General features: G+C 39.9%; 1 protein-coding gene across 38 annotated transcripts in view; it reads left to right on the top strand.

The window, feature by feature from the left end:
- nrxn3b (neurexin 3b) overlaps positions 1–12,186 on the top strand; it is a 330,206-nt gene that overhangs the window by 288,350 nt on the left and 29,670 nt on the right. For 26 of the 38 annotated variants that reach the window (XR_013654201.1, XR_013654205.1, XR_013654204.1 and 23 more), the window contains 2 exons: positions 9,237–9,326; positions 10,577–10,887. Coding sequence is in view for 30 of the 38 variants with exons in the window: in XM_078943168.1 (XP_078799294.1) it covers positions 9,237–9,326; positions 10,577–10,887 (401 nt within the window). In the remaining 8 variants the exon portion in view is untranslated. The remainder of the gene's footprint in view (positions 1–9,236; positions 9,327–10,576; positions 10,888–12,186) is intronic. The other 12 variants (XR_013654207.1, XM_078943181.1, XM_078943173.1 and 9 more) reach the window with 1 other exon arrangement.

Genomic DNA, 12,186 nt, shown 5'->3' with positions numbered 1-12,186 from the left:
ATTAACAACTTCTGGACACCACCTGTTTTTGTTTTTTAAAGGGCGCCTCTAAAGGGCAAAAATGGTCACTCACAAATTAATAAATAAATTTTATTTGCAGAGACAATGCAGAAGCAGTCCGGTCAGCAGTTCTGTTTTTTGTAAAACCTTTGTCGTCCGAGGAGCATTAACTGTGCAACATCTGTGTCGGTTCATTCTATGCGAGGGCTTCAAAGGCACCAAGAGGCATTCGCCTCTAAGAGAGAATAGAGGCAGGAACTCAGGGTGGCCTGTTGGCCAGATAAAGCTGCTGGCTGCCTGTATCTCTCATTCTCAGGTCAGTGGAAGGAGCGCAGCAGCAGAATACAGATAGGGTCATCAAACAGAACCCGCTCCATTTGGAGACTCGGGCTGTCTCCTCATTTGGAACTGTTAGGCGCTCCTCGGCTAGCAAGGTGAGGCAGTGAGAGACAAAGTGAGGGAGCGGGCTGGAAGAAAGAAATTCTCCTCTGCTTCTACTTAGCAGTTCATTAAATTAAGCTGGTTTCTCCTCAAGTGTGATATGTGTTTCCAGGTCAAACAGTCTAAGAGAAACTGCTCGGTCAAAAAAATGACTCACACACCAAGTTACAGTCAGGCAAAAACTTTATGTGGAGCGAGAATTTGGAAATGAAACATGATAAAAGACACTGCAAAAGCAGGCCCCTGGAAATGAGGCAAAAATTCTTAAAATTGGAAAAGATTTCTTTAATTAAGCAAAAAAGAAAAAAAAAATCTACCAATGGAAAAATTGACTCACCAAAAATTATTATTTTAAGATTAAAATCTAGTTATGTTTTATCAAGCAAAGATTATTTTGCTACTAAAAAACGTTCTTGATAAGATTTTTTTTTTTTACACACAAGTTATTCCTTTTATTAACAATGGTCTTTTTGCCTTAAGATTTTGTCTTAAGATGCTGTTTTTACAGTGCACAATAGGGTGATCAAGTCAAGTTTTTTCGTCAAGTTTCTAGATTAAATACCACATAACACTTGATAAGAGGAAAAACTTGTTTCTTTTTCAGTAAGATGTAATGACTTGTTTTAAGACAATATCATGAGTAAAAGAATGTCCTATTTTATGTGATATCTCGAAAGATCTATATTTTACATAAAATTTTTAAGCTGAAATTTTTATTTGTGGACAGTAAGTGGTCTTGTTTCAAAGAGAAACACTGATAAACTGGAAAGTTTATATCTTGTGATTTTTTTAGGACAAACTTATCATAACATTTGCAATTAGTCTTACTTTAAGATGATTATGGTCTGGAAATGGACAGTTGGATTGCTGTAGCACTTAAAATAGGATCTATTTGGGGAAAGGTGTACATATAACTACTTTCAGGATATAAAAACTGTTTTGAGCTTATTTTAAGGGACAAAATATCCAATTACCAGAGTAATAGACCCTAAAAATGAGTGTTTATAGCTAATTTTAGGATTTCATTTTCTCTGAAAAGGACCAGACTTCACAATGTTTTAAAGAAATCCTACCAATCAAATTCTGCCGGTTATATTGGGAGACTTTTTTTCAAAAAAAATCTTTACCCAACAATTTGTCAACCTGTTCTGTCCAGCAGTGGAGCAAGCGGGCAAGAGCTGAAAGCCTCTCGTGTTGGACAGATTTTACTGTTACAGAGGGTTATGCATCTTCCGACACATGAAGGGTATATTTGTATAAACCCCTTCTTTATTTGAGGCCAAACTTTATCTATACTAATCATATTTGCAGATTTTATAAAAAAAGAAAAACATCTTGAATTTAATCTTTTTGCCTAGAATATTTTTTTTCCTGTGTTGTGAAATCAAAGTATGCTTTACCCGAAATTTAAGAAGGTATGCTTTAGCCAATCAAAAACAGAGGCCACGCTGCACTGAAAATGCTAACCAAAGATATGAAATAAAGAAATAGTAGATTATCCTTCTCACTTCTTAGTCCCAGCAGGCTGTTGTTGTCCTCTTTCTTGCATGTTTGTGACTTTTTATTTTTATTTATTTTTTCAAAAGAGCAGCATCTTCTCCTGGCGTTGCCTGGCATGCTGTTTTGGTTTGGTTCGGTGCCAGCACAGGTGACGTTAATTCTTTTTGTCTTTAGCCTTCTTTTGCCGTTGGCTGCCTTTCCCTTTTCTGTTGACCAGATGATGTTGGACGGGTTTCATAACTGCACTTCAGCCGCAGAAATGCTTCAGAATGGCAAGAAACCGTTTTATGTGTGCAACTGCGATCTGCCTTAACCATCCGCAGCCCCATGTGCTCAACACTTAGCAAAGGAATTGTATTAATCAGACAAACCAGCTGCACCGTTGCATGGTGGCTTTTGTCATGCACCATATGCTATCGGCCCTTGAAATAATTTGACCACTCTGAGTCTTTGAAGTCAACATTTTTGCAATTATCTCTCGAGCACAAGTGATCATAGGTTGTGTCATTTGTGACCCAAAGCCATCCCCAGAAATCGGTTCCTGTTTAGTATGCAAGACAGCGCCAGTCCCCAAAACAAATCTGGCTTTTTAATTTAGGGATCCTCACAAGCATTCCTCGGAGGTTTGTTCCCTCTTCGTCCCACCTGCAGCTGCTTTGAAATGGAGTTTGAGATCAAACGATCGACTGCATGGTAATTTCTTTTTCTCTTCTGCGCTGGTAATTTGCAGGACATGCAGCGATAGTAATTTAACAGTGATTGATTTTTCCTTCCCTCCCTCCCTTGTAAAGGCATTGTCATCTTGTGAGTAATTACATGTTAGGGTTCAGACTGCTTTTCCTCCCCCTACCAACATGTATTGCCTAACTTGAAAGCAACAGCAACCTCTAGCTGTTCGATAACAGTTAACGGATCCGGGTGCGGCCTCTCCCGTGTAGGGAATAGGTGAGGACAAAGGTTTCGGTGCTTTGCTCGTTACAGAGAGCCAAAGCAGTGTGACCTGGAGCATGTCATTTGGACATCTTAATAAAATGCAATTGAAAGGCCATCCAGTGCAGTAATACTTTGCAGGGTTGTACAGTTTTTATATATATATCTTTTAAAACCTCAGGGTTTTAAATAAATTTGCTAAAAGGAGCTAATTTGTGATTTTTGCATCGCAGTTTAAGTCAAGTTTAAGTTATTTTTTGCCAATTTATTCAAAAACAGAGTAAGTCTTGGTCTGTCGGAAATAAAACTCCAGGAGTTCATTAACAATATACTTTTGCTCATCTGAAGAGCTGAGGTGTCTGACAAGGACTAATTAACTTAGCAAGAGCAGAAAATCTAAGTCACTCAAATGCTTTGTTGGGCTCATTCTTCAGGCTGCTGCAAAATGCTGGCATTCTGACGAACATGCACATGAAATCAGCTTCTTCGTTGTTTTAAAATTAGGTTTAGTGCAAATTTAAAAAACCCAATGGTATGCAAACCAAAATTTTGTTTGGGAATTTTAAATACGATATTCTTATGTCCTTTTTCAAGTCATTAGCAAAGCGGGCTAGACACTGTCTTTGCGTTTTGTTTCTGTCACATCTATTCTTACAATTATGAGCAGAAAAACTGCAAAAGTCAGTTTTTTGCACACAAACTACTGACTGCTTGGCTGTTTACACCCTGACTCATTTTCAGCTCATTGTTTTGTTGCAGTCTGACTCCGTTGTAACATCGCTGCCAGCTAATCTTGGCGATTAATGTAAGTTCAGAGTAACCAAAGCTGACAGAAAAGCTCTAACAGAGGATGCAAGTTGCAATAAAGAAGCACTTCACTTTAATTGTCTTTGCAGTGGCCTAGTGCGGTAGTGTCTGCACATGTTCAAACCCAAAAAGGGTCAAACCAAAGACTAAGAATGGGACTCACCTGCTCACTGCTCTCCCAGCGGGTTGGTCAAATAAGAGGATTAACATTTGCGCATCGAGATGAGTGACGACTTAACTTTTTTACATTAAGTTAACTGAGAATTAGTGGTCATTGACGTCCAGCCATCGGTTGTGAAGCTTGTCATGTGGTTGTCTCCAGCCAGCAACCCTCAGGTCAAACTGGAGGAGGGCTCTGTCAGGGTTTTTAAGCGGTAGGCGAAGGACATGGCCAAGCGGTTGTGACGCTGCCAGGCAGGACGCTCCGGGCTGGCATTAGCATTTTCTTGGAGTGCGTATCAATCTGTCTTGCAGCTTCAAAAAGATGTTCTTAATGTCGCTTTTATTGCAAACTAAGACTTTAGAGTCCCACTCTGAACCTCACTACATCCACACATGTCTAACTTTTGCAGCTTCCATCTTTTTAGGGGGAATATTTGTGTGGTTCTTTAAATATCCATCCCATCTTATCAGCGCTTTCTTTGAATTTATCATCGACTGTATCTCCTCTCTCCAGCTGAAGCTCATCATAGCGTTGCATTTTTCCAACAAAATTGTGTGACGACCTACATTATTGCAGGAGTTTGCCTTAAGAGTCTGAATTTCTGTACTTAGTGATATGGTGGAGTTTCTATGTGAGTTTTAATCTATGATTCAAAGATTCAGAAGACTGATCTGTAAGAAGTCGTACGTTACATGTTGCCTTGAGTTGTCTGAACTTTAAACTTAGCCTCAGATAAATGACCAGTAGCCTAGCTGTTTCCTGATTCTCTTGGTGCTTTTGGGAACATTTGTGTTTTCCTTCTGTTCATTTTTATGCCTTTGCACTTGGATAAATGAAGAGAATCGTGCAAATATTGATTCACACAGTTCTAACCTTAAACACCATTTAAAAGATTTAAAAAAAGATTTAAAAAAAGATTTAAAAAAATAAACTCTGAAAGAGTTCCAGCGTGTCCAAACATCATTGGCTTCACATTCCTTTATATTTGACAGTTTACTAAACTGGGTGTAGAATCCAACAACCCAAATCCACCTCTCAACAGCATCAGAGTGACCTGACAAATGATGAATTTACTCCTTGACTTCGCCTTTCACTTGACAGAGCAGAGAAAAAGCAAACAAACAAAAAAATACAGAGCAAGAGTCAATTTTAATGGCAAAAATGAAAGAAACAAGATGACAAAGGACAGAAAGAGCAGTCATATAAACAGATAGATGGGTAGAGAAGAAGAAAAATGGAATGGAGAATGAGCAAAAAAAGTAGATAAATGATCCTAGAATTGTCTGCTGCTGAAGTGGCCTGAATCACCCGAGAAGAGCACAATGTGCTGATTGCTGAGACGGAGAGATAGAGAATAGCAGGGAGCAAATGAAAGGGTAGAATATCTCTGCAGAGAAGGTGAGCTGAAGTAAAAGGATAGAAGTGAATCACCCAGGAGAGAGGGGGATATATGAAAGTTGGGTGCAGATTGCAAAGAGGTGGGCGGTGCAGGATATTCATAACCAGAGTCTGCAGCAGCAAGCTGTGGATTTGGGTTTTCTGGGATGATGATTTTTGGACTAAGCCTCTCTCCATCAGATGCTCTCATCATCCTCTTAATGTAGAGAACGCCAGGAGCCCGTCACAGTGGCCATTTTCATGGTTTTGATGTCCTGTCTGCTCCGGCCCTGTGATGGAGCCCCAGTGAGAGAAGCCTGGCATCCAAACTGAGTAAAATGAAGAGACTAACCAACAGATGACTGTTGCTATGCCAGTGTTTGTGTTGACTGAATAGCTGCCACAAATGGGGGGGGGGGGGGGGGGGTTGCATTGTTTGGCTGGCCAAGAAAAAATGGTGAAGGCATGCAGCAAGGACTGAGCCAGACCTAATGAAATGTTAAAAAAAAAATAGATTTTGCTGAACTGAACGGTTAATACTAAGCAGCTCAGTATGCATATGTGTGCAGGATAAGTGTGAAAAATGCATGAAGTCTTTTCAAGGGCTGGATCTCTTTGAATAAAAAGAACATTTTCCGCTAATGCTTTGCATGTGTGCATTCTGATTAGATAAATATTTACTCTATGGGCAGGAAAATTGGGCACACTTTCAGATGCAGCGTGCTGCAGGTTAGTGTTGCATTATGGGATCCTTAAGTAATAGTCGCAATTCTGAGTTGAGATGAAAAATTACTTGTAGTTTTAGAATAATGGGTGGTGCTCTGCCAATTCTTGGGTGTTGTGGACTTTAACCAAAGACTACATATGAAAACTGGAATGATTGACCCCTCCCCCTTGGCGTTTCAAACAGGAAGTACCAGCTGGCTCCAAGAAGCCAAATCCCACAGACTTCTATCGATAAATTACCATCTTTAATTGCTCTAACTTTTTTTGACATGTTTTTGCTCATTTTAATTTTTTTAATATTTTTTTGGTGATGCTCTCACGTCAAACTGTGTCAAAATTGTTACTATCTGAATCTCTCAGAAAAAAAAATATATTGCAAGCTTCTTCGGTGGATTTAATCACAGGGTTTATAAAGTATCTCATTTTAAAAAATCTATTATTTTCACGTAGTGCACTTCATGCTACAGTCACAAATACAACTGCCATCGCGTGATGAGGAGCATCGGCAGAACCTGATTTTTTGAAAATGTTTGGTGTAAGTGGCAGCAGTCAGGTGTCAGTCATTGATGCCATTACGAAATCAGGCGACAGTTGGACGGGCAGCAGGGCGGTGGCGGTGGGATCACCGGCCGGCAGCAGCTCTGATTGGATGACCTGTCCAATCAGCAGGCGTTCTTTTAGAAAAAGCAGGCTATTATGCACCACAGGTCATTCCCAACTCAGATTCTCAGCACACATTATGATCTTGTCAGTTTAGAAATTTACAAATTTGTTGACAACATTCCTCCCAAGAAACCCAAACCAAAGCTTCAGCGCCCAAAATGAAGGTCCAAGCAGTCCAACCACAGCAGTCTTCATCAGAAGAAGAATCCCACCGTGGCCAGGATCGGCAGATTGACATTCGGTTCTCATGTCGAGTACCTGCGCTGCTACCATATGATTTCTGACAATCGACCGGTGGCAGAGGGATGGCAGGACGGGGGCAGGGGGGCGGCTAGAGTGTAAAATCACCCGACATTCAGACGATTTTGGGGACCTAGGAGGCCTTCCTATCAGTCAATGATCGCGCTGCTGCCTTCCTGCCTGTAACTGCTACGGCGCCACCTTCAGATCTGTCCAGGCGGTCACTGATCAATTAAAAAATAAATCATCCGCTCGCCATAAAACTTGAACTTTTTCCTCAAACCTCTCCGGCCGCCACGCGGCGTGTAAAAGTTCGACTGCCGCTGCGTGATTTCAGATGCCGCCACGTGGTCACCTGCTGCTTTGGCTGAAAAAACAAGCGACACACCAATATAAAACTCCACAATTACAACCTTTCATTTATACATAACCTTCTTATAAACTATTCCAAACTTTTCACCTTTATCTGCCGCTGTCCAGCTCACCTTGTAATAATTCACGTCCAACCTCAGCGACCCCCAACCAGCTTTGATGTTTGTAAAAACGTTTGTGCATGGAAACAGTTTCTTTTTTTAGTCCAAGCACTGGCAGCAGCCCTCTGATTTTTGCTGGTGTTGCCGTATTTTCTCTCCTTACTTGGCGTATGTACCACAGTCGACGCATAAAAGTCCCCTCAGCCTGTTTGAGCTTTTTTCCAATTCAAACTCCTTTTTTTCTTTTTCTTTTTATAAAACAGAAGCACCTTTGTTGGCTGATCCATTCCCGAGTCACCTCTAGAAAATGAATATCAAATTGACTAACTATTGAGATTTCTCTCATTAGTTGTACAATTAGCTGGTGGTGTATTCATTACGGGGGGGTCTGTCACCTCATTAATCACCTGGAGCATTATAAAAGCAGTAACTGAAACCCCACCATCAGCAGCACATGAAACGATTTCCTCGCTTTAGGACAAACTAAAAGCAAATATGATTGTAAACCGTCTTAACCTGCATTAAAATTAAAATGTAAAATTTCCCAGCCGTTCTCTCCGTTCACATTCAGCCGTCATGCCTCCCTCTGTGGCCCTTGTCCAGAGGAGAGTGCATTTGGCTGGCACCTGAAACCAGCTTGAGATCAAAGGAACAGGGAGGGAGCCCTGCTAGTAGCTGATTAACCTGCTGGCACACTGCAGATTCAGTCCGTTAGCTCCCTGAGCTCCCTTGCAGCCATAACCACACTCCTTCCCAGCTGGGTGTACACTGAGCACTTGGCTGTATTTCTTCTTTTTTTTTCTGAAAATGAACAACAGACAGGTAGGAACTGTACGGTTTTATGAGGCTACATTGCGTTCATCGCCTTGTGCAATATAGTGTAATAAATGGCCAATAAATGAAAGACAACTCTGGAGTGAGTTTGATGCCAAAGCAAAGAAGTCCCAACACTCAGCAAACTCCCAGCAGCCACACCAGGAAATGCACCGCTTTTTATTATGCGGCGAATGATCCCATTTCTTCCAGCTTCAAACACCTCCTCACCGGGGTACAGCATGACATCATGCTGTCATTCATAATTCTAGCCATTCTTTCCTACCTCAGAGTGTTTGAAGACAGCCGTGTGCGTCTCGATCCTCAGCGCCTTAATGCTGCATCGGACTGCCTCTGATTGTCAGACAAAACTGTTGCACCCTGGGAAATCGTGTCATGTCAAAAATAATGCAAAGTAAACCATGGCAACTCATGTAACCAAAAAAGAAAAAAGGGTTTCATTAGCTTTTATTCGCATGTATTTGAAACAGCATTCTCCAAAGATATGGAGGTTGGGTTTTTTTTTTTTACCCAAAAGGCCTCCCGCTGTGTCAGTAATGATCTCATTTGTATGCATTGTCCTCTTCAAATCTGTGTCACTGTGGGACTTCCCACCCAGTGGCTTCGCTATACTTCAAATTACCTCCTCCAACATTGCCCTGCACGGCTCCCCCCTTCCTTACAGCACAGCAAACCGGTTGTTGCCCCTTGAAATGTGAAATCAGGTGGTGTCCAGTGGGAGTTTGCTCATTTAATGCATATTTTTCTTAATCATCAACTAATATTTTATTTTTTCTTTGAATGACACGTTGTGAGATATTTGCTGTTCTCTAACCTATTCTTGCAGGTTTTTATTGTATTTTGTCTTTTCTCTGATTGTTGTGCTCCTAATTCTTCTATAATTTTGTAAAAAGAAATTGGTGTGGAGAGCACTCCTCGACTACGAATAAATAAATCAACTAAACTTGACAAAAAAGCAAGATAAAGTTTAAAGTTCTAAATATTTCTAAACCAAGATAAACCTCATTATAAACCTCTGTATAAATGTGTTGTGTCTGATGCCAACTGTTTCAAGCTGTTTGTCAAATTTTCAAACTTTAAAGGCAACAGCGACTTTGAGCGCTTTCATATGGCAAATAAGAAAATCCCGTTCAAATATACCCGGCCAGTAGAGGAGTGGCTTCAGGAGAAAGGTAAATCTTTGTCAAACTTCTAGAATGTCTTTTATTTATATCTATCTTTTATGTTCTGTCATCACATCGGCTTGCTCCCCCTCAACCTTTGCGAATGAAAAACCACATCTTAAAACCCTTAAAATGATTGTAAATCAAATGTATATTTTTTTGTGTTTTTCCCGTCCTTTCCAACTTTTTTACTCCTTTTTTGTCATCGTCATCTTTTTTAAACTATTGTTGAATCATGTCCAGTTAAAGGGACTGAGAAAAGGCAAGTTTGGAAGTAACTCCAAAGAGGCTTTTTTTTAATGCAAATCAGCAGGTTCCAAAAAAAATAAAAAATAAAAAGCACAAAAGAAAATGTGCTTCAGGTTTTAGCAAATGATTGGAAACTTTTTTGACAGCACAAAGCTGCACTTCAGCACTTTGTCCTGTGGGGATTTAACAACTCTGCTCCCCTTTTCCTTCCCCCCCCCCCCTTTTTTTTTCCATTGCATAACCAAGGCTCTCACTCTGAATAACACTATTCTAAACTGCTTTTTAAAATGCAATACGCATAAACATCCTAACCTTATTATAAAGTCCCTTTAACGACCGCTTAAACACTGACAGGTTTGAAAAATCCCATCACTGCTGCATGCATGACTCCACACGTGCTTTTTCATTTTCTGTGATATGAACGCCCTGTCCCTGCCATCCCATGCCTAATGTCTTCTGTTACTACACGACAAACAAACGCCACAAGCTGTCCGTAAATTATACAAATTAGATTTTTAATTATGATTCCTGTACTGGGAAAGTTTGCACTATTTTCTTTGCATAATTAAAGCATGAGCAGTTTGTTTTGACTGTGATGTTTTGGCTTTTCCTAATGAAACTCAAATAGTACATTAGAATTGCTTGTTTTTTAATCATAATATGTTTGTATTCATACATATTATCAACTCTTTGGACAAGACAATAGTTGTAGAATGCACAGTGTGTTAGATTTTTACATTTTCCACCACTCTTTTATAATAATAATGCTAAACAATATTTTTCATTTGCATAATGGTGCACAGAGTTTTTAAATGAATAGAAATGTAGGGTTGATGAGCTTTAATTAGCTATAAAGCATCATAAAGACAGTTTCACCAACCTTATTTATTTATGCAAAGGCAAAGAAACAGATTATCTTCACTGCATCTGTTTTTTTTAGCTTAAATATGGTTGTGAAATCAGATGAGCATTATTTTTAGCGACTTCACCACCCTTCTTTCCCGCATCAGGACGGCAGCTGACAATCTTCAACACTCAGGCCTCCATTTCCATCGGGGGAAACGACCGTTTGCGGCCCTACCAGGGCCAGCTCTCCGGCCTCTACTATAACGGCCTGAAGGTCCTCAACATGGCGGCCGAAGGCCATCCCAACATCAAGGTGACCGGCAGCGTGCGGCTGGTGGGCGACGTGCCGCCCAGCCGGGGCGCCACGCGCACCACCACGTCCGTGCCCCCGGAGATGTCCACCACCTTCATCGAGACCACAACCACCCTGTCTACTACAACCACACGCAAACAGAGATCGCCACCCACTATTCAGGTAAGGCTAAAGGGCTGCAGCGGCCCCACAAGCTTCCCTTACAGTTCCACAGAATGTTTTGTAGGATTTTTATTTTATGTGTTCTTTTCTTTTTATTCTTATTTATCCTTTATTTATCCAGGCAGGACAGATTAACAAACAATTCTTATTTTCAAATGTGGGCCAGCAAAAAGCAAGACCTTTTGACAAATAGAAACAAAAGGACTTTCAGTAGACACAAAGACAGCAACAATCAGGATAAAACAGCAGTGAAGTCATTCAAATCATTAAATTATTTAAATTATTAGAATCATACCACTATACATTTGCATCCTGATTTGCTGCAGATGATTGTCAATCAAAATCTTCAGTGCTTTCCTTTATTGCTGGTTAGCTTCAGCACCACACTCCTGTGATTAATGATGAACACCTAAATCCCAGTATTTACCCCTGTGTGCCTTTAAAATGGCGGCTGTTTTTTTTTCTTTCTACTTATTTGGTGTTTTTTTTCAAATTTTATCTTTTTATTTCTTACACATATTTTTGCTGCCCAAAATGATAAAAAGAAATTCAAATTACCTTTAAAAACCCAGAGAAAAACATTGTTCTTGGGTTCTTCGGGATTACAGTTTTCTTTAACTGCTTTCATGAATGTACTGTTTGGCAGGTTTAAGTCAAAATTGCAGTACAATCCCTTCAGTTGGACAAAAGTTGATTAAAAGTGAACATGACAGATGCTCAGACTTAGAAAAAGAGCAAAAAGTAATCATGCATTTAATCCAAACAGTAATAAACAAATTAATCATTATTTGCAACATTGTTTTAGTTTTTAATTTGATTTAAAAAAAAGAAAGAAGACACATTTTCTTGTCAGCTTCAACAAAATGTGGTTTTCTAAGTCCCCTCATAGAAAAACTAGCTTTCTGTCTGTAATGTTAAAATAAGCAGGTGCCTCCCTCTGAAAGATCTCTCTGGAAATAGTTCTACTTTATCGTACGGTTTCTGAGCGTTAACCTTGAGCTTCCTTCACCGATTCTCAACAGAATTGGGATCTGGGTTTTCAGATGGCCTCCCTGGTTTCAAAGTCTTTCAAAAAAGTTTAGGTCATAATCCTGGAAAATCCAAAGACGACCTACAAGCAGCAGAATTATTTTTGTTATTTATAGTAATGCGATGAATTTTGTCGCTCAAATGTGAAAGTAGATCATTTCAGCTGCAATCTTCTCACTAGATACTGAACGATTGATGTTGGCTCTTAAATATTTACTTGTTCAAATGCTGATTCAAATTGAGGTGAGAGTCTGATTGATCAGGTGATGA

Source organism: Oryzias latipes, chromosome 24 (genome assembly GCF_053564925.1).
Source record: "Oryzias latipes strain Hd-rR chromosome 24, Olatipes_Hd-rR_3.1".
Taxonomy (NCBI): domain Eukaryota; kingdom Metazoa; phylum Chordata; class Actinopteri; order Beloniformes; family Adrianichthyidae; genus Oryzias; species Oryzias latipes.
Note: the sequence above shows the minus strand (reverse complement) of the source record. Positions and strands in the feature narration are given on the sequence as shown.